Source organism: Taurulus bubalis (assembly GCF_910589615.1).
Source record: "Taurulus bubalis genome assembly, chromosome: 16".
Taxonomy (NCBI): domain Eukaryota; kingdom Metazoa; phylum Chordata; class Actinopteri; order Perciformes; family Cottidae; genus Taurulus; species Taurulus bubalis.
Window position 1 is genome coordinate 9,996,187 of NC_136604.1, and position 21,207 is coordinate 10,017,393.

General features: G+C 39.7%; 1 protein-coding gene across 1 annotated transcript in view; it reads left to right on the top strand.

Annotated features, from left to right (window-relative positions):
- Nucleotides 1-21,207, top strand: part of csmd3b (CUB and Sushi multiple domains 3b) — a gene marked incomplete at both ends in the record, with an annotated part of 320,436 nt that overhangs the window by 229,716 nt on the left and 69,513 nt on the right. The window contains 6 exons of the mRNA XM_079231867.1: nucleotides 10,229-10,411; nucleotides 10,802-11,128; nucleotides 12,873-13,067; nucleotides 14,614-14,752; nucleotides 16,533-16,720; nucleotides 17,121-17,309. Coding sequence (XP_079087993.1) covers nucleotides 10,229-10,411; nucleotides 10,802-11,128; nucleotides 12,873-13,067; nucleotides 14,614-14,752; nucleotides 16,533-16,720; nucleotides 17,121-17,309 — 1,221 coding nt within the window. The remainder of the gene's footprint in view (nucleotides 1-10,228; nucleotides 10,412-10,801; nucleotides 11,129-12,872; nucleotides 13,068-14,613; nucleotides 14,753-16,532; nucleotides 16,721-17,120; nucleotides 17,310-21,207) is intronic.

Below are 21,207 nucleotides of genomic sequence, written 5' to 3' on the forward strand. Positions count from 1 at the left end.
ACCTGGATGTATGTTATCCTAAAATTAGACTCGCACAGTCAAACCTAAATAACCTGAAAAGTTCCATCAATACTAAAGATCAATGTGTTTTTCTCCGAGTGCTGACTCCATCACCCTCAATATTTACTCTAAAGGTGGGCGCCTGTGGTATTAGCGGGATGCTTTTGAGAAAGAAAAAGGTGTAAAGAGAGAGAGAGAGAGAGAGAGAGAGAGAGAGAGAGAGAGAGAGAGAGAGAGAGAGAGAGAGAGAGAGAGAGAGAGCGCCACATCCCGTAGACCTTGACTATGAAATATAAATATTATCAGTAGCTTTAGCCTTGCTGCAAAGTCACTGATGCACTATGCAATGTGTGTGTGTGTGTGTGTGTGTGTGTGTGTGTGTGTGTGTGTGTGTGTGTGTGTGTGTGTGTGTGTGTGTGTGTGTGTGCCAGACAGGTCCTCCATCAGTGAGCCAACAAAGCTGTAACAAGTCACTCACTACTTTCACTCCTCACGTTCCCCCTCTCCCGTCCCTCTCTTTCGGCCTCTCTCTCCGTGCCATTTTTTCCTCATTAGCCATCTCTCTATCCGCACTCTCTCCGTCCCTCCTTTCTACAATCACAACATTTTCTCTCCAGGTTGCTGTCTAATGCACAGTTGTTTGGTTTCTCTGCTTCTCTCTTTCTCTCTCCCACACTCTTTTTCCTTTTATCATACACCCAAGAGGGGTGTCTCTTGTGACCAGTCCTGCTTCTATGTGTCTCTCACTCACTCTTTCGCTCCTTGTCTGTGTCTCTGTTTCTGTTTCTCTCTGTCTCATCATCCTCTCTCTGTCCCTCTCTCTCTTTATGTCACCATTCATCTATTATTAAAGCCAAGGTCACCAACCAAGCAACACTTTGACTCCACTCCCCGTTGCAGGGCATACAAATCACAGACACACACACACACACACACACACACACACACACACACACACACACACACACACACACACATACACACATAGCAGTCCAGACTGCATGTACAGCAATCTACCCTGAATCATTGTGTGTCACAGCTATAGATTTAAGGGAGCGTTGCGACATTATTGACACAATTTACATTAAAGATTCAGTGCGTTTCTGTCTACTCTATGAATACATAAATTTATCATAAGCTTATATATCTGTCGGCACAGTCCATAAAGAGGTCTCATTGGTTTAGACCATAATTTATCTGTGTATTTTTTTTGTTAGTGATTGTGGAGTTATCCGATACCTCTGTACAAGCACTTTCAAAGCATAATATTTTCTTTACATGTGCTTCATCATTTAGGTTCAGCATCAATAAAACAGCATTTCAGTGGTTTATTTTCATCTTCAATATACAAGTAATGAAAATATATATTGAGTGTTTCACTGTATGGATGCTTGTTAGAGTTTCTGTGTTTATATCTACAGAACAATATCTGATTTACAATTGTTTTTTGGTTGGTTTGAAAATGATAAGCTATAGCAATACCCTCAAAGAGATTACAATGGTTACCTCAAGTGAATCGATTATGTACATTATATATATATATATATATATATATATATATATATATATATATATATATATATATATATATATATATATATATATACATTCTAATGTACTTACTATAGTTTAAAATACTATTTTGACTTTTTTATGGGGTTAAGAATAATAATGATAATGAGTATACGGTTTTATGAATTGTAAGAGCCAGCCTTGAAAATATTACCTCATGACAGTACACTGATATTATATAAAAAGTGGTATATTTGTTTACATCGCTTAAATAAATAAAACATATCAAATATGAGAATATGTATTATTATTCAAACTGAACGACCAACTTCATACCACACAGAGCGTGCAGAGGAAATGCACAGAATTTTCTTGGAATGGCAGATATCAGATAAACCTTTCTGAATGAAGCCCATCTTATAAAATATTATTTGTAATGTAATGAAATATTATACTCATATTCTCAGTCTGAAGGGAAGCTCAGTGTATTTGGCTTCAGCTCCTCTTTTCGTCTTCCTCTCTGTCATCAGTGATTGTGTTTTGTCTTCAAATGGCCGGTAGATCTCTGAGGGGCCTCAGCAGTGTTCTATCTCCAGCTCATCTTACTTTTGAGATTTTAAGGGCCGCCACAGAGTGGGATTTTAGAGCACTGCCATTGCTGTCTACAATTGAAATGCAGCAGCTGCCAATTGGATTGATGCAGGAATCAACACTCCACACAGAGAAAACCTTCTGCTCCACTTAGGAGCAGCAGCTGATTCCTGCCAATTGAAACAGGCACAGGTGCTCATTTGCCCTTCACTCACCTGCTGCTCACTGAAGCCACATTGTGTTCATGAATGTGGTGAGTAAAGACACCTGTCACCACATCGGATTGATGGATGCCCGACACAAGCTTTTGATAACAAGACCGTTCCTACTATGTATTTATATATACGATAGGACAATTTCTCAGTCAAATATACATTCCTATTATAATAAGTAGTGTATATTGTAATACAGTACATACATCTGCTTGCATGTATAATGACTTGCATTTGGGGGAAAAGAAATTTAAGCAGTAAGTGCAAATATTTGCTTCACCTTTCATCCATTTACATTGAATTATGTGCGAGTGGTGATTTGGGGAATTTGTTTCCAGCGATGAGTCATTCCCTCGAGCTCCAGCTTTTTTAAGTGCATCATTCCAGCATTATCCCATCATCCTGTGTTATATAACGCTGTGCTAGGAGACTACAAAGTGCAGCACAAACATCAAGTGCCTGCCTCACAGCCAGTTGGTTGTAAAAGAAGGATAGATGGTACACGTGTCAATCTCTTGACAAATGTGTTGTTTTTTTAATCTTGTTTGCTTAACATGTGGATATTACTTGGTGTATACATTAAATGCTATTATCGTACCTGCAATTACTCTGCAGCTAAGTCCTATGTGTCAAATACATGAGACTGTGAAGTATGAAGACAATTCTCATCCCTGCATTTGATTCAAACTATATCATCGCTGTTCGGGCTGCTTTTTTTCTCTTGACTGAGTTATGATGTCAGCTCTTACTTTTGAGATTTCATTTGAGATTTTTCATCTGTTTTTTAATAGTTTTTAATATGTGATGTATTTTATAGGACGAGAAGATGTCAAGGTGGATTTTTACAGCACAGTTGACCCCTGGTTGGATAGATGTGTGTGTGTGTGTGTGTGTGTGTGTGTGTGTGTGTGTGTGTCTCCTTTCTTCACGTCTCCCTTTGAGTTGTCTCATTATTAACAACGCATTCAGAAACATGGTTAAGCTCAATAACAGCCTCTGATATTTTCAGTTATTAAATTTGGTCCTAGCTGACCGCCTGCAGTCAGTTCATATTTCCTGCACCCATGCGATTTGTGTTGGGTCCCACAGGATCTGAATCCCGTTGCAGCACTGTAGTCCAGCTACTGAGCAGGACCCTCTTAATCACACTAAAAGCTAAACAGAATTTCCCTCAGAGCGACTGAAACACCATGAAATATCAATTCATTAAATATTCATTCACAACATAACTGGAAATGTGGTTACATTTTACAGTCAATAACCTTAATATTAGGGTGAGCTAAAGCCCGATGGATATGTGTGTGTGTGTGTGTGTGTGGGTGTGGGTGTGGGTGTGCGTGTGTTTGCAAACCTGTGAAGAACAGGGCTTACTTTATCACAGAACTGTCAGCAGCATTTCATTTTATAGTACTGAATTATTGACTCATGTCAATGGTCAGTCCTCTTGTAGCCACCCATGTTCCTGATATTGAAATATAATATATATCTGCCGATCTTTCAGTCAAAATTAATCTTTTAAAAATATTATTCCTCTCTTTTAATAGATTCAATGTAATTAATACATCTCATACATTTCAAAGCATGTATGGCATTGGGTAACCGAGCTGTGTGAAATATGTAACCTGATTCCTATTTTGACCGATGGTCATTTCAAACTGCTCTTGCAATACATGGACAGGGATTGACCAAGCAAGAACCTACGAGCTGCCGTTCTGGCTCTCATTGGTCATGAAGTCATTTGAGAGGCTCATCAAGAAGCAGCACCAGATGGTTCGGAGCTCATTAGACTCTTTGTATTTAGTGGAAGCAGAAGAGACACGTGTAAAATGCTGCTTTAACCTCTTGGCAGGATTTTGTAGGTTGTATTCCCTTGTTTTGATGTAACAAAGTGTACTAATAGCGTGTTTACTGATGTTGCATTTATTTTGTTGTTTATTTAGATTTTCTAACATGTTCTCAGATGGGGAGAGGGAGTGACAGTAACATCTTTGTGGAACAAAAATACAAACATGCCCTTTAGATCTGGATGTGCTTTTCCCCCCACCTGTACTTTCTGTCCATTGATTGTAGAAAGCTTTGTGAGGACGGGAACATTCTGAAATGTAATGATGATGCTGGAAGTACAAGCCTCTTGCAGGGTCATGAGATGGAGTCTGGGCGTGAGATTTCACTGCCGACTGGAGTGATGCATTTCTGCCCCACGATGTGTCCAGATGAAAGAAAAGAGCCCAATTATTTTCTCTGATCCTGAAGTCCCATGTACAGAGAGTAACAGATATTTGGGAGTTACACAACTGAGCAAAAAAAATGAAGTTTTGGGCACTTTATTTAACAAGAGCCGACAGATATTATGTATTTTAATGAGAATAGAAAATGTTTGTCTTTCTCATACTCATCTCCTATCAAATCAACCCTCAAAAGCTCTTCAGTGTCCTGGTTTGGAACTTGAGAGAGGCAGAGAAATGTCAGTATTGCGAGTGTAATAAATTAGATCATTTTCATTTAAAGGACTATCCTCACTGATGTCTACAGGGGGAACTAGTCAAATGATCCACTCCCTTTTGGTCCCGGATTCAGACATCCACACGCTAATTAGACAGGCTGAGCTTCTCATTAATTCCTCACACTGCGAATATGCTTGAGTGCAAAGACGTTCCTCTCAATTCCTCTTCTATTCTGACTTGTATAGATATCTTAGATTATTATTTCATGCGGTTTACACATATTCAAAACAAAGCACAGCAACAGCCAGAACTCGCAGGAGAACGTTTATAGCATATGACAAACATTAGACTATGCACACAGCTATACATTCAGCATTCGATTGCTATTAGCAGCCCAGCCGTGTGTGTGTGTGTGTATGTGTGTGTGTGTGTGTGTGTGTGTGTGAGAGAGAGAGAAGAGTTTACATGTTTGTATGCATACAAGTGAATTCCCATGGACAATATGTTGCGAGCATGATAGAGTATTATAGGACAGAGTGAGTGTAATGGGACTCGATGTGCAACACAATATTGAACACACAAACTCACACACATGCATACACTTGAAGGAGCCTAATCCCCTTTGTGAATCTGTCAGCCTTGTTGTTACAAACACAATAGGATTATTTATTTGTGTGTGTGTGTGTGTGTGTGTGTGTGTGTGTGTGTGTGTGTGTGTGTGTGTGTGTGTGTGAGAGAGAGAGAGAAAACTGCGTGTATGCTTTTGTGTGATGCTACCGGAGAGACCGACTGTGGATGCGTGATTGTGTGGCTCTGCTGATGTGTGTGTGCAGTGCATTCGTGTGTGTGAGAGGGTAGTAGTATGGGAATGTTCCGGCAGTATGCCTGTTTTCTCTCCAAAGCAATTTGTTTTCTATTCTTCTGTAAGGTGTGTGTGTGTGTGTGTGTGTGTGTATGTGTGTGTGTGTGTGTGTGTGTGTGCGTGCGTGCGTGCGTGCGTGTGCGTGCGTGTGCGTGCGTGCGTGTATGCGCGTGTTCATGCACAAGCATTTGTGTTAGGCAGGTTGTGATTGGTTGAGTCTGTGGGTTTCATAAAAAAGACGATGTCATAATGGAAATTAATGCAATACATCACAAACATGCACTCAGACACATATATACTAACAGACTGACAAAGCACACACCTTTGCTTCCTGCCAAGGGCCACTCCTGTAAATAATACCACAAATAGGAGAGGGAGCGGGGGAATAAAGGAGAGAAAGGATGGGGAAATGGACAATATATTTCCTGAAATACAGTAAATGAAATTTTAAAGGGAATTATGGGGGCACCTCTATATATAATCGGAGAAAGGGCTGTGTAGCATCATGGTGTGACTGAATGTAAAAGCAAAAGTGTCATGAACACTCGCAAACTCAGAGCAAGGAGGCACGCAGAAAGAGATGGATGCAAACTTGCTCGGGGCTACGTGAACTAAGAAGTAGAAATTCGCCTTACGCAGCAACCCCAGAGCCAATCATCTTTAAGCAAGCCTCCATTCAGTCGGCAGTATATTTCTGTTCAAAATGGATGATGGGCTCTTGCAGCATGACATGGTGTTTCACAGCAGGAGACGATGGCCATTGGGTATTTGAGGATGTGAACACTGCACGGAGACCACAAATACTGTTAAAGCTAGACTCCAGACGCTGGATAAACGAGCTGCCAAATATATTCACTACAATGCCTAACTTAAAAAAAAAAAAGCCAGAGGAAAGATGCCACCAGAACAAATATAATAATACATTAGCTACCCATGTGGCTTTAGCTACCTATGGTTACAGTGTATAGAATAAAACAAAAACACATTTTAAAGAAAAAATACTTGCTCCTCCGGTTGCATGCCAATTAGCAGTGTTTTAAAACCCTCTTTACTGCATATTAAATATCCATTATGTGTCATTTGTCTAATCTCTACTTGTTAACAGTGTTATATAAGTTATGGTTTTGCTCTTCTCGGTGCACTTTTCTTTCTCTCATCTCTGACAAGTTATCTTGTCACAATATAATAAGTATTTGTTTTCCTTTCCATTTGCGTTATTATGCCTATTGTACCTCTTGTATGTCACAAGTTATTTCTGCAAGGTTGCTGAGGCACCTCAGAACCTAATAAGACAGCTTATTTGCGTTAGGTAAAGATCCATGTGACAAGATAAATGCCAATCATATTGTTTATTTACTTATTGTCAAAAAAACTGAAGAAACAGCAATGTGTCCCTCTCTCAATACGTTCTGGAAGCTTGTCCCTGTGCAAAGCCCATTGGTTCCTACTAAAGATTGACTGCTTTAGGAATGCATCATGAATCAATTTTATATAGATGAGTCCAATGACTTAGGGGCCTTAATCACTCTGACCGAACTTAAAGATGCCATTGCGGGGATGAAAAGGGGGAAATCACCGGGATGGGACGGTATTCCCCCTGAATTGTACCTTACTTTTTGGGATCTGGTAGGCCCGTTATTATTGGAGATGATTAATTGTTCTATTGAAAGGGGTTGTTTTTTTGGAAGACATTAACCTAGCCTTAATATCAGTATTACCTAAACCCGGTAAAGATCTGACTCTATGCAGCAACTACAGACCCCTGTCTGTCCTTACTACCGAGATTAAATTGTTTGCACGCATTTTGGCATCCCGCCTTGAACCTCATATGACTAAATTAGTTCATTGTGACCAGACAAGCTTCATTAAGACACGACTGGCTTCTGATAACATGCGTCGCCTTTTGCATATTATTCATGCTGTGAAAGATAACACGTCTCCTAGTGCTGTCCTTAGCTTGGATGCAGAAAAGGCAGAAAAGGCCTTTGATAGGCTTTGATCTATGGGGAGTATTGGGAAGATTGGGACTGTGGACAAACTTTATTAAATTGATCCAGCTACTTTATAAAAATCCCACGGCTACTGTAGTTACAAACGGGATTGCCTCTCCTCGATTTCACATCACACGCTCTTGTCGTCAAGGCTGCCCCTTTAGCCCCTTTTTATTTGCTCTGTCACTTGAACCACTTGCTCAAACTCTAAGAGAACATCCATCTATCTTTCCAATAACTTTCAATGACACCAGCCATAACATTTCCTGATATGCTGATGACATTTTAAAATATGTTGATAAAGCCCTCACTTCCATTCCTCATATTCTAAGTACCTTTACAGATTTTAGTTCCCTATCAGGTTATAACATTAATTGGACTAAATCAGCTCTTTTACCTTTAAATCAATATTTAACACCAAGTTCCCTACCTTCCAATATTCCTATTGTTAAACATTTCAAATACCTTGGCATTGGAATCTTCAAATCCATAAATACAACCATCTCAAAAAACTACTTGGACTTATATAAACGTATTGAATCTGACCTTAACGGATGGACTGAGAGTTCAAAATCGTTACAGACTCGGGTTTCAATTGTGAAGATGGATGTTCTACCAAGAGTTAATTTTTTCGCATCTATGTTACCCCTATCTCCACCACCTAATTATTGGATTAAACTCCACTCCCTAATTTCCAAGTTCATATGGGGTGGGAAACAACCACGAGTTAAGATGTCCACACTACAAAGGCATAAAACTAAAGGTGGTCTTGCAGTTCCAAACTTTAAATATTATTTTTGGTCTTTTGTTTTGAGACCACTCTCCATTTGGTTGAATCCAGAGGCATCGGTATCCTGGAAGCCAAATGAGGAAAACCTTGCCGCACCACACAGGTTAGAGGACCTGGTCTATTCCAATATTCCACTTAAACAAGCTAAACTCTCTCTTGGCCCAATTATATCGTTCGCACTATCAACATGGCGAATGGCTGTAAAAGAGACCAAAACAAATCTCAAATGGCATCGCGATACCCCAATCTTTAATAACTGTCTATTACTTACTAGTGGTGTCCCATTTTCTTCACCAACATGGGCAAGCAAAAAGATACACAAACTAGCAGATATCTTTAATGAGAATGGTTTAAGGTCATTTAATGATATACGTACTATCGATGACATACCTGGCTCATCCTTTTCTCTTTATCTACAACTAAGATCTTCACTTAAAGCATACGGGGTACCATGGAATGACCCTTTGGGATCACATCATCTGCATTCTATTTTGAATACACAAGGCCAAACCAAGGGATTAGTATCCAAACTGTACTCATTATTTTCTGTATCTTCTTACAAAACCTTATATATTGAACAGGTCTGGGCCAAAGACCTCGAACACATGACGGAGAATGTGCAGTTGGACTTGGATTATAAAAACCTCAAAAAACCCCAACCATCAGCAGATTCACTTAAACTTTTTACACCGAACCTATTATACACCGAGGAAAAGTTTCTTAATGAAAACAATTATATCATCAATATGTAACCTTTGTACAGGAGGACTTGTGGGCACCTCCATGCACATGTTTTGGTCTTGTAAAGATGTTAATCTTTTTTGGAAAAAGGTTGTAGTTTTTTTGACAAAGATCCTGAACTATGTAGTTCCATGCACTCCTGCAGTGCTGCTCCTAAATGACTTTTCCACACTTCAATTATCACAGCATCAAAAACGCATCTTATTAACCGGCCTGACAGCTGCAAAGAAAATGCTGGCAATGCGTTGGAGTCCACCTCATACCCTTACGAAACCCCAGTGGTTAGCTAGTTATCTTGACGTGGTGAACATGGAACTCTCAATAGCTAGAGTGCACGGTGCTAAAGGAAAAACTATTTCATCCTGGTCTACGGCTTTAAGCAAAATCCAACAATGTATGTAAATGTATAATAATATAGTACATTCCCCTGTATAATATTTGTAGATGTATGAGGGGGAGGGTGTCGCTAATAGTAGGAGGTGGTAATTAACACTGTGTGTATGAATGTAGGTATGTATGTATGTATGTGTATGTGTGTGTGTGTGTATGTGTGTATATGTGTACATGTATGAGGGTGTGTATCTGCGTATATACATATGTATGTGTATTTGCGGGTATACTCCAAATGTATTGTTATTTTTATTTGTATGTGTGTATATGTATGTATATGTGTGTGTATGTGTATGTGTGTGTGTATGTGTGTATATGTGTACATGTATGAGGGTGTGTATCTGCGTATATACATATGTATGTGTATTTGCGGGTATACTCCTATGTATTGTTATTTTTATTTGTATGATTATATGCATGTGTATCTTTTATATACATGTATTGTACACAACTTGTTCTTTATATGCATATCTAGAAAATCAATAAAAAAAATTGATCACAAAAAATGAATCAATTTGATACTTTTTAGAGATTAAGAAATGTTTTATAAAAAGTAACTCAAACAAGAGTAAATACGAACATGTCACACAGTCCGACGATCAGACTAATTGATGCATGTTTTTATGTTTTTTGGACTGCAATGGAGGGATAACTCTCAGATGTTAATGTCTCCTTCTGAAATTGTGTCTTTACAGAAATAGACAAAGAGAGTTGTGGGGACCCTGGAACTCCTCTCTATGGAATAAGAGAAGGGGACAGCTTCTCAAATGGAGGAATCCTGAGGTTTGAGTGCCAGTTTGGCTTTGAGCTGATTGGAGAGAGAACGATCTCCTGCCAAGACAACAATCAGTGGTCAGCAAACGTCCCCATATGTGTATGTAAGTATTCAAATCAGGTGTAGGCTATTTTCAGGGACAGAGGGGAAAAAAAGACATGGCATGTGCTCTGCTGTTATGTTAATAACATTCAGTCTGACCTGTCACCACAGTGACAGGACAAAGTTTATTATGGCCTGGAGCAGATGATGACCGATGATGCTGTGGCAATGAATATTTAACAGGAAATGTCTCTTTCTGCATCTCTCTTCCTTTCCCTTCTGTTCCTGACTGTTCATTTGTCCCCATTATTTGTCTCTATCTGTCCGTCTCTGTCCTTTTGTCTGTCTGTCTTTCTGTCTGTTGTTGTATGTCCTTCTGTCTGTATCTATCTGTATGTCCGACTGTCTTTGTCTGTCTGTCTGTCTTTCTGTACTCCTCTTGCTCCCGCAGTCCCCTGCATGTCCAACTTCACAGCTCCCTCAGGAACTGTCCTCTCCCCAGATTACCCAGAAGGCTATGGGAACAACATGAACTGTGTCTGGCTCATCCAATCAGAGCCAGGCTCCAGAATTCACTTGGCATTCAATGACTTTGATCTTGAGGCGCCCTACGATTCCCTAACTGTGAAAGATGGCGAGACAAATGATGCCGGCGTCATCGGGAGGTTCTCTGGAGCTGAGAGTCCTTCCCATCTGACGTCTAATACGAACACGCTGAGGCTGGAGTTCCAGGCTGATCACTCAATGTCCGGAAGAGGATTTAATATCACGTATAGTAGTATGTCACTTTTCTATTTCCTTTTATTACACATACTTTTTTTAGATAAAAAAAATAGCAATTTTATTCCATGTTTTGTAAAACAGGATCAAATGTGGCAACACTACATTGACCGTATCAACATACATTTTGTTCCCACAGGTTAAAGTTTATTACATGTTTATGATCTTATTTAGGTCTTATTTATCTTTTGCATCCAAATAATACATAAGCATCTCAGGCTGGCCCATTGTTATGTTTTGAAGCTTTACAATAGTACTTCTCATATGACTGTACATATATTTCACAATGTATCTAAATGTGAGGTGGTTTCATTATGAAACTCTACATCCATACATACTTGAAAACATTATGCGGCCTGAATATTAAACGTCACAGTTAAAAGAACGATAAAGTTGCTTATAACCTCTCTGGGTTTGTATCACAACGATCAATAAGAAAGAGTAGGCTCAGTTTTTTCATTTGAGATAGAAGCTCTTGTAATTCACTAAAAGTTAGATAAGACTGTAGGCATCAACAACGGAAAGGATTGTTCCAGAAAAGACAAAAAAGACAAACTTCATTGATCCCAGAGGTTTCATGTGGTCAATACAGTAGCTAAGAATAGAGCTGTATGTTGCAGAACAAAGAGTATTAAAGGAACACATTTTGGTCGTTTATTTGGGCTTGTTTGTTGTCATACCCAGAGTCAGATGAGAAGATCATCGTTTCATCATTTTTATATCTTTGCGTCCAGTACAAAGAGAGGTCCAGGAAGTGCTTAGCCTTGCTTAGCACAAAGACTAGAAGCGAGCGGAAACTGTCTAGTTCTGTCAAAAGAGAAACAACACAACCTCCCAAATTGCCTTTTTTAAACATCATACCTTGTGTCTTTCACCCGTGTCAAAATAGAATCTAAGACATTAGTGTTTTAGGCGAACACTCAGAAGTTCTGTCTCCACTGTAAATTTGTCAGCTGTGCAGACTTATGTAACTGATCAAAACCTCGGTGACTCTTAGATGTATCGTTCATAGCTCGATACAACATGTACAGTAAATAAGATAGTTTGGGATTTGTTGGAAGGCCTGTTTGCTTATTTTTGATGGTGCAAGCGAACTGTTTGCCCCTGCTTGCAGTCTTTGAGCTAATTCAGGCTAAACACGTCTCCACACCAGACAAACTGGAAATGGAAATGAATATTGATCTTCTTGTCTGACTGCAGGTTTGACAGCAAACAGACAAAATGCTAAAGTCTTCTGCCCACTAGTTTCCTTACAGTTTATCAGTGATTTCAGCGAACAACATTCTGTATATATCTGACGGGTCACTACGTTTGTCATTTTTAAAACTCTCTATCTCCTGATCACACCAACTGTATTCAACTGTCCAAACATGAGCAATGTAAGGTTGGACCTTATAGCTTTCTAATCTGAACCAAACCATGTCCTGAAGCGGACACGCTCACATGAGAATCAACCCAAGAAATGTGCAAAAGTACTGTAGCATCAGAAATGACCATATTCACAAAGAGATAGAACAGATATATTACAGGAGATGTTTTACTGACCAGGACTGATCTCTAAAAGATGAACGTTGCAGCAATAGATCTATATGATTCGTTCTCAGAAATGTCATCTAAATGTAGCATGTGAGTGTCGGTAAAATAGAAATCTCGTATTCCTTAATAGCATTTCTCGTGTATGTCTGTGGGTGTCTAGTCTCCTATATCGTCCTTTTAATATCTGTCTCTTTGTAACTTCATAGCATTTGGCCATAATGAGTGCCCAGACCCTGGTATTCCCATCAACGCTCGCCGCTTTGGAGACAGCTTCCAGCTTGGCAGTTCCATCTCTGTGGTCTGCGAGGACGGTTTCATCAAAACCCAAGGAACCGAGACCATCTCCTGTCAGTTAGAAAAAGGAAAAGTCATGTGGAGTGGGCCCATCCCCAAATGTGAAGGTAAATATTGGCTTTTTTGCTGATTAAACTATTAACTCAGGAACAACCCAGGTGGTGGAAATTAACTGCTGTCAGCTCGACAGAAGGAAAAAAATATGGAGGTGTCCAGTGAACCTAAATGTCCAGGGAAAGAACTATTAATACACTGCTGCCAAAGGTACAGCCATTAGCTTCCAAGAATACTCTGACTCTAGCAGAACCTTTCTTGTAAGATACATACGGGAAGAAATCTATGGAGAAAAGTGAAGTTAATGAAGAAATGAATGTGAAGGATATAATTATCATAGTTGTATATAATGAAAATCAAAAGAAACTTTGAGCACAGATATGTTTAGTAGTCACTCAACTTTGACTGAACAAAAGTAAAAATAGTGCTTGAAATGTAACTCTGCTGTTGACGGTACAAAGAAAAGCCGCGCTAATTAAGCTGCAGGTCATTTAATGTCCCCACATCCTTTGTAGCTAATGTGTGTCTATTACTACTTGGATGGAAATCCACTCACTTGTATTCAGCAAGTACAGACCAGAACTAATTGACTTCAGACACTAAGTTAACTCTAAACAAGATCTGGAACATGATGGCTCCTGGCTAATGTTTTGATTCTTCTCTTTTATGATTCTGAATGTTGACTGTGAATATGCTTCATTCTTTATGTTCCTTGAAGAATACTTTTGCATTTAATGTCATCTTTATGAGTGCAATCAGGGCAGTTAGCGACCAGCTGGTGAACAAAGTGTAGCATGGAGAGTGAGATATATCCCTCAGGAGTTGGTGGAGACCAAAGCAGAGCTCTAAGTATTAGACTCATCATCATGGATTCACAGGGTGGCCAGAGACACAGCTCTAAATGAATGCTAATGTCACTCAATGTATAAAAAGGCAACAGTTTGCTAACAAGTTCACACAGGTTTTTTTGTCCCCTGGCCGAATGATGTGGGAATGTTCAAATTTGATCAGCCATTCAATAGATAACCATTGTTTTTTTTGGGCTGGTGAGTGATGTAATTCTACTAGCCACTTGCATATTTTACCAGCATTTGTCTGGTAAATGGTGCTAATGTTGTGCAAAAGACTTGGTGGCCATTGGGGGTCCCTACCTAGTGCTCCAGTATTAAGCTGTCCTCCAAAGACCCAACAAGAAATATGCCGGATTTCATGGGTTAAGGCCAAGGCTTGTACACACTTTGCACACACATCACTAAGGCTATATGGTTATCAATAAGGCCACTCGCACAGCACTCACAATTTTGTCAATACACATTTTACAGTTTAAATAATGCAAAAGGCATAAAGCTTTCAAAAGACATGTTAGTGACAATTGCAAGTAATACTAAGCAGATAGTTGTCTTGTGATTTAGAGACCAATAAACCCTCCCAGATCTGTCGGGTGTCAGTCTCACTTGCCACACATCAACTTGGATAATGGACTTCACCTAGAGTCAGCCTAGACTTGAGCGGTCTTGATACAAATCAACTCTCATCTTCCCTTTTGTGTCCTCTGTGTCTCCCTCCACTTCCCTCTTTCTCCTCGGTCTCCTCCTCCAGCCCCGTGTGGAGGTCACTATTCAGCCCCAAATGGAGTGATTTTGTCTCCCGGTTGGCCCGGTTACTACAAAGATTCCCTCAGCTGTGAGTGGGTGATTGAATCAGAACCGGGACGCTCCATCAAAATCACATTTGACAGGTGGGTGGCGTGATTCTTTGAGCATATTATGAAGACTCTGAGAGCTCTGAATAGGGCAGAACGATGCAGATTCATCAGATATGATAGCCATCTCTGAAATGTCATAGGTTGTTTAATTCATATTGGGAGCTGTATATTGATCAGGAAGGCTGGGTGATATTTTGGTTTCTATTATGTGCTCTATGAGTTGTGAACCAGACATAGATACAAGACTAGAGGAGCCTGTGAAATATTTTCTTATTGGTTTGAGTTTCAACTTTATTTCATTGTAAAGTGCATTTAACATTGGCTCAACTACCTGTAGGCTGCTTAAAAGACTGGACCCTTTTTTCGCCTGCAGCATGTTAACTCGATTTCACACACATTACTTTATTGGCTGTGATACTCTCTTGATTAACAGTCATTTTATTTGAATTTGCAGTAAAACATCAACATTGTTGTTTTTAAGTACCATCAATGTGATTCATCCATTTAATGATAACTTTGGTATTTTTCTCCCTGGACCAATGGCATGAGTTTAATTTCAACATTGGTGGAGACACAAAATGGAGGACTGGGGCTCCTCCCTCGGAACATTTTGAGCATAAAAACACAAACATGAAAACAATATTGTTGGTGAATATTTCATTATGATGGAAATGTTTTTATATATGTAAAGGAAACCACAAAGTTAAGGCGACAGGTGACAAACTATAGAAAACATAATGGATTATAACAGATATGTATTCTTCTGTAGATCAATTTTTCTCATTTAATGTTATACCTTCTAAGTCAATCCACACATGTAGGCATGATTTAGTCTGAGTTTGGTTTGGTAAGTAACCTCTTTAAATATGCATGTGGCACCTATTCACCTTAATGAGACATACATTCATTTGAATTCATTTAGAAAAACCCTGGATCACAATAGCACACATGTGTTCTAAAAGTGTTATCTGCTTATATTCTTTCTGCACATTCAAAACATATCGCAGATAGCTGTGTTCTTTGTGAAAAAGTGCTTTTTTTGGCACTGGCAGACTCAGATGGAAACAAGATTACAGAAATAACCATACAGAGAAATAAAACGTTTTTCATTACCTTTCGCATGATTTGGGCTGTTTGTTATTTTGTGTCCCGCTCAGAGAAGTCTCGTTCTGAAATGTGGCATTGCATCCACTTTGTCAAAACCAGCTAAATATTCAGGCATGACACTGAGAATCCTTTAGATAACACTAAGCAACACTTTCTTTACTCCAATACAACAACACCGGTGTCCAATGACACGTCTTACTCTAACTCTCACTCACATTGCCTTCCAACAGCAAATCACATGACACAATAACACAAAGTGAAAGGTAGGAAAAACAATGTGTTCCTCTGAGGGGTCCTTATTATAATGTTGTCAGGCACTTGTAATAACAATCTGAGCCTGTCAGAGGCAAGAGTAAGCTCTTTAATGGACATAAATTGAGTCACTGAGACACAAAAATATGGCAAAATAGACTCCACGATGAAAATTACTGAAGCTACACGTTCAATGATCCTGAGAACCTTAAATTTAAGCACCTCAAAGAAATAAACTGCAACAACAGTTTTGTCTTCATGTCGCCTTGACAAGCGCTCACTTCAATGTTTGGGAATGAATGCTTCAAACAGATCCAACATTAGTCAGTGAAGAACATAAGCCTGAACATTGTATGCAGTCTTGGGTTGTCCTAACGATGAAATATGAAGGCGTTTATTCCAGTGACTCTTTAAATGATCAGCATTGTGATATTCTGAAGTTGTGTTCTCACAGGTTCCAGACAGAGCTGGGTTATGACTTTTTGGAGATTCATGACGGGCCAAACCTCCTGTCTCCTCTTGTTGGCTCCTTGAATGGTACCCAGGTGCCCCAGTTCCTGTTCAGCACCAGCAACTTTCTTTATCTGCTGTTCACCACCGATAACAGCCGATCCAATGCTGGTTTCAAAATACTATATGAAAGTAAGTCAGAAACAAATACAGTGTATTTATGCATAAACACATGTGGGCTTGCCTTCATAGATGATGCAAAACTGTTTTTTAAATATTGTCTATGCCTTCTACAGATCACAAAAATACACACACACTTTATACATAACAGTAGGTGTCGTGCATGATGTCAGGACACAACCTTACACTAGTAGCCCACCAGACACAGATTCACAAGTTGGCCTGACATGCAGGTCATCAACTGGGATGAGCAAACCACCTTGATTGCACAGCATGGTGCTTTATGTGGAGATTCAAGCCATCTGTGAGTTTTAGATTATGCAGATCAGCAAAACAGATATAAGTAGTCTTTATGCACATGCATACCATGTAGACATCTCATCCTTTTTTTTTTTTCTTCTTTTTTCTCCAGGCGTTACAGTGGACAGCTACTCGTGCCTGGACCCTGGTATCCCCGTCAATGGGATTCGGTATGGGCAGGATTTCGCCATCGGGTCCACGGTATCATTTGGTTGTGATTCTGGCTACAGACTCAGCCACGAGGAGCCACTAGTATGTGAGAAGAACCACTGGTGGAGCCACCCTTTACCTACGTGTGACGGTAAATACCAATTAAATAGCCTCTCAAAAAAAAATAATGAATATATATAATGTACAGTAGTTCATAGGTTTTCCTTGCTCTACATTATACCTGATTTGTGTTTTATAGAACTTGTAAAGTTGTGAAAAAACAAGATGGCCTTTTCAGATAGTGTATGTTGATATCTCACATTAATCTGACACACACAATTATCATCCTTATATCCATTATCTTCGTAACTTTAAATTCTTTGACTTTTTGTTGACATACATTATCATAAGATTACAATCTTTTCCACCAATAAATGAACTCCAGCACAATCTATGTTTAATGTGCTCGTTGGTGCATGACAGTATGCACAGTGGTCAGTGTGGGAGCACGTACTGACACAGCCGGGTCACATCTTGACTACAGTCTTTCTTATGATATTTACAGTACAAAAGAATTCTGTTCCAAAATGACATTTTTCAAAAATGACTTTCACTCGTCCTAAATAATGCATTTTTGAGTGATTTTTAAAGATGAAAGGTAAGATTATCTAAGAGACTTGACTCAAAAAAATTCTTTACCAAAATAGATGATCTAGCTGTTCCATTAAAAACAAGAGGAGCTGAGGAGTGTTCAAGAGATCAGAAGCCCACCATCCCTGTAAAGGGAGCTGAGTCACACAGAACATGTTGTTCTGCGACAAAACCACTGGTTGAATCTCACACACACACACAGGCACACACACACACACACACACACACACACACACACACACACACACACACACACACACCGGGGCAATTTGCAGTGAAGGCTGCTGTGGCTGATAGGGGATGATTTGAGGAGAAGATTAGAGATCTGTGGGCATGTACAGTGTGTGTGTGTGTGTGTGTGTGTGTGTGTGTGTGTGTGTGTGTGTGTGTGTGTGTGTGTGTGTGTGTGTGTGTGTGTGCGTGCTTGGGCTCGTGCTTGTGCCATGTGCCTCCTGTCACCTCCTCTCCCGTGTGAAACGTGAACACAGGAAGGTTTGAGGTAAGGTTGACGAGAGCTTGTGTTGGCTGTCACCTCCTCTCTCTTCCCTCCCAAATCAAGGAGTGAGAGGGGGCGCAGGAGTAGCTGAGGGGAGGAGGGGATCTCTGTTTCTCTCTCTCTCTCACTCCAATCATGGAGGAGGGAGGAAGGAGAGATGCGGCACTGCTGGTTCGGCTTGTTGGCTCATTCGCTTGTAAACCACATTTGAATTGCTCAGTTCCCGGGACCGGCAGTGGTTTCCAAGGAGGAGGGAGTTTCAGCATATAAACATCAAACACGCTGCCTGGAATATGTGGGCTAAGTGCCATCAGACCGTGTTTACACAGTACCCATACAAATATAGGCACTATTTGCTGCTGGGGTTGGTAGGAAATGGTCTTGCATGATTGACAGGTCAACGATGAACGGCAGCATTAAAAGGTAGCTGACTCAGCACTGGAAAGTGTTGTAGAAATGATGTTGTACTGTGGATTAGGGAATAAGCAGCATTCCTTCAGTTGATGTGGAATATAAAATGAATGACAAAATGGCAAGATTGTTATATTAGATTACTAGATTACTAGATTTGGTCTAGTTCATGTAATATTCATATTGAAAGAGTAATACATCAGATTTTCTCAAAGCCGGAGGATTCCCTTCAAGTGATGTATATTTAAATGAATCAAAGTATGATTCAAATTACTTGGTCAACCTTTTTTGCAATCCAAAGATTGATCTTTCAGTAGAATCACTCAACCCAGCTTCATTCATATGAAAGAGAGTAAGGCCTACGAACAGACAGAGCTGGAGATTAAGCAATACATGAGATCTTAAAGAAAGATAGAGAGAAACGAGAAAGAAAGAGATGTGATGCAGCGTTTCAAATCTCTCACATAACTCAGCATTCAACATTAGGAGCTTCCTGGCAGAAAAGTGTTAATAATTAATAGCGGTGTGTGTGTGTGTGTGTGCGTGTGTGTGTGTGTGTGTGTGTGTGTGTGTGTGTGTGTGTGTGTGTGTGTGTGTGTGCGCGCGTGCGCGCGTGCGTTCCTTGAATATATTCTCACTCCTCGCCTTGTTTTCAGGGATGCTGATGTCGTAAAAACAGTTGAGAGTGAATATTCTGACGCTCTGTTGTGGTTTTGATCACATTTTCAGTGTCTGACCTGTTTGATGTTGTTGTGGCAGAGCTCACCATTGGGTCTCAACACAGTGTAGTCTGAGCTGCAGTACTTACAGTTGGTGGTTCTCAGCTCCCATTATACTGGTTAAATGACCTGCTCAAGGAAACTTCAGCGGAACTTTCTGGTCTGACCTTCTCCCAGCTGCTCTGCCATCGTTGCACTTTTGAGGTAATGTTATGGCATTTTATGGGTTTATTGTAAGAGGAAATGACAGGCCGTTCGGCCAACTATAAGATAAACCAAGTGGAGCGAGCCGAAATGAAGCACCTTGCAACACATGCATGCATTAGTATGCATAGAATGAGCAATTTCCCAGCTATTCCGTGGACCTGGTCTCAACTCTGAGCATCTCCGTGCGAGCACAGGTCTCTTACTGCATAACAATGTACACGGCTCAACCGCGTGCAGAACTTGCAGGTTCATCCCAAGGCCGCACTAAGCAGAAACATTTGCACTGCTTCCCTGTATATAATATAATATCACTGCTTCAAATCGCTTGGAATCAAAACTGTATTAACAGGCGGGGGGGATCAGAAACAAAAGATATTTTACGGTTCTATAACAAGATGCAGCTATTGCACAGCAATGTGGTGAAAAACTGGCTTAAATTATATTCATATTTTTTGTTCATGTCTCAGTGTTTTTCTTCAAAACAATTTGGAGTTCAGAAACTGTACATCCCAGAGCAACACAATCTCATAAATCTGTTTTAAATCTCCCACACTTCTCAGTAAAATAAACACCTAATGCCCAGATGGTCATTTGTTATATAACAAGCAACTTTGCAATTTAGCCAGTAACTCCTACTACTCCAATTACTTTGCTTTTCTTTATTTCTTTCTCACATTCGTTGACTCAAAATATAGCCACTGCATTTATGTTTAATTGACTTGAGTTGGTTGTTTTATGCAGAACCTGTTATTGCAATTAATGCTGAAAATCTGACGAAATTGAAAACTCCAAATATGTATTACAAACTGGCACTGAAATATGGTTTATCAGGTTTGATCATGCAGTCATGAGGACACAAGATTGAGCTAATTATGGCTTCGCAGAGAAGTTGAAGTGTTGCTCTGCTCGAGGCAGGTGCTATGATTTAGAACATACAACTATGTATTTACCGAGTGTTGGCACCTACAGTGTGGACCTACTTATGGATGTGTTTAAAAGCACCCTCCAGCAAAGTTAAACAACTAAAAACAAGTTTGCATGATTCAGACCCACATACTTAAACTGCTGCTGTTTATTTAAACAGAAAAGCTTATGGCTTGTGATGATTATGCACTGTCAACATATATGAGGAATGACTAGAAACACCTATGCATTTCATCATCGTCAAGGGTGGTTAGTTTCAGGGACATTACACAACATAAACTGCAAATTCCCCGTTATTTATCATCCCAGTGTGTGGTAGGTTTTACATTAATCATGCCATTATTTAATGTGTAATGGGAGTAGGGAATATATCAGAAATAAAAATACAATTTAAACATATAAAGTACAGCTAGAAGGGAATACACACTGAAAATATTTCCAAATGTGTGACAACACATTCTGCAGCTGTCAGTGCATGCAGACCTTTTCCACCAACTAGTTTTAGAGGATCACTCTCATTCTGTTTGTGTGTGTGTGTGTGTGTGTGTGTGTGTGTGTGTGTGTGTGTGTGTGTGTACACTATAGAAGTTGTATTAAAGGTTCACAGAGAAACATGATATGTTTCTATCTATCAACAATCT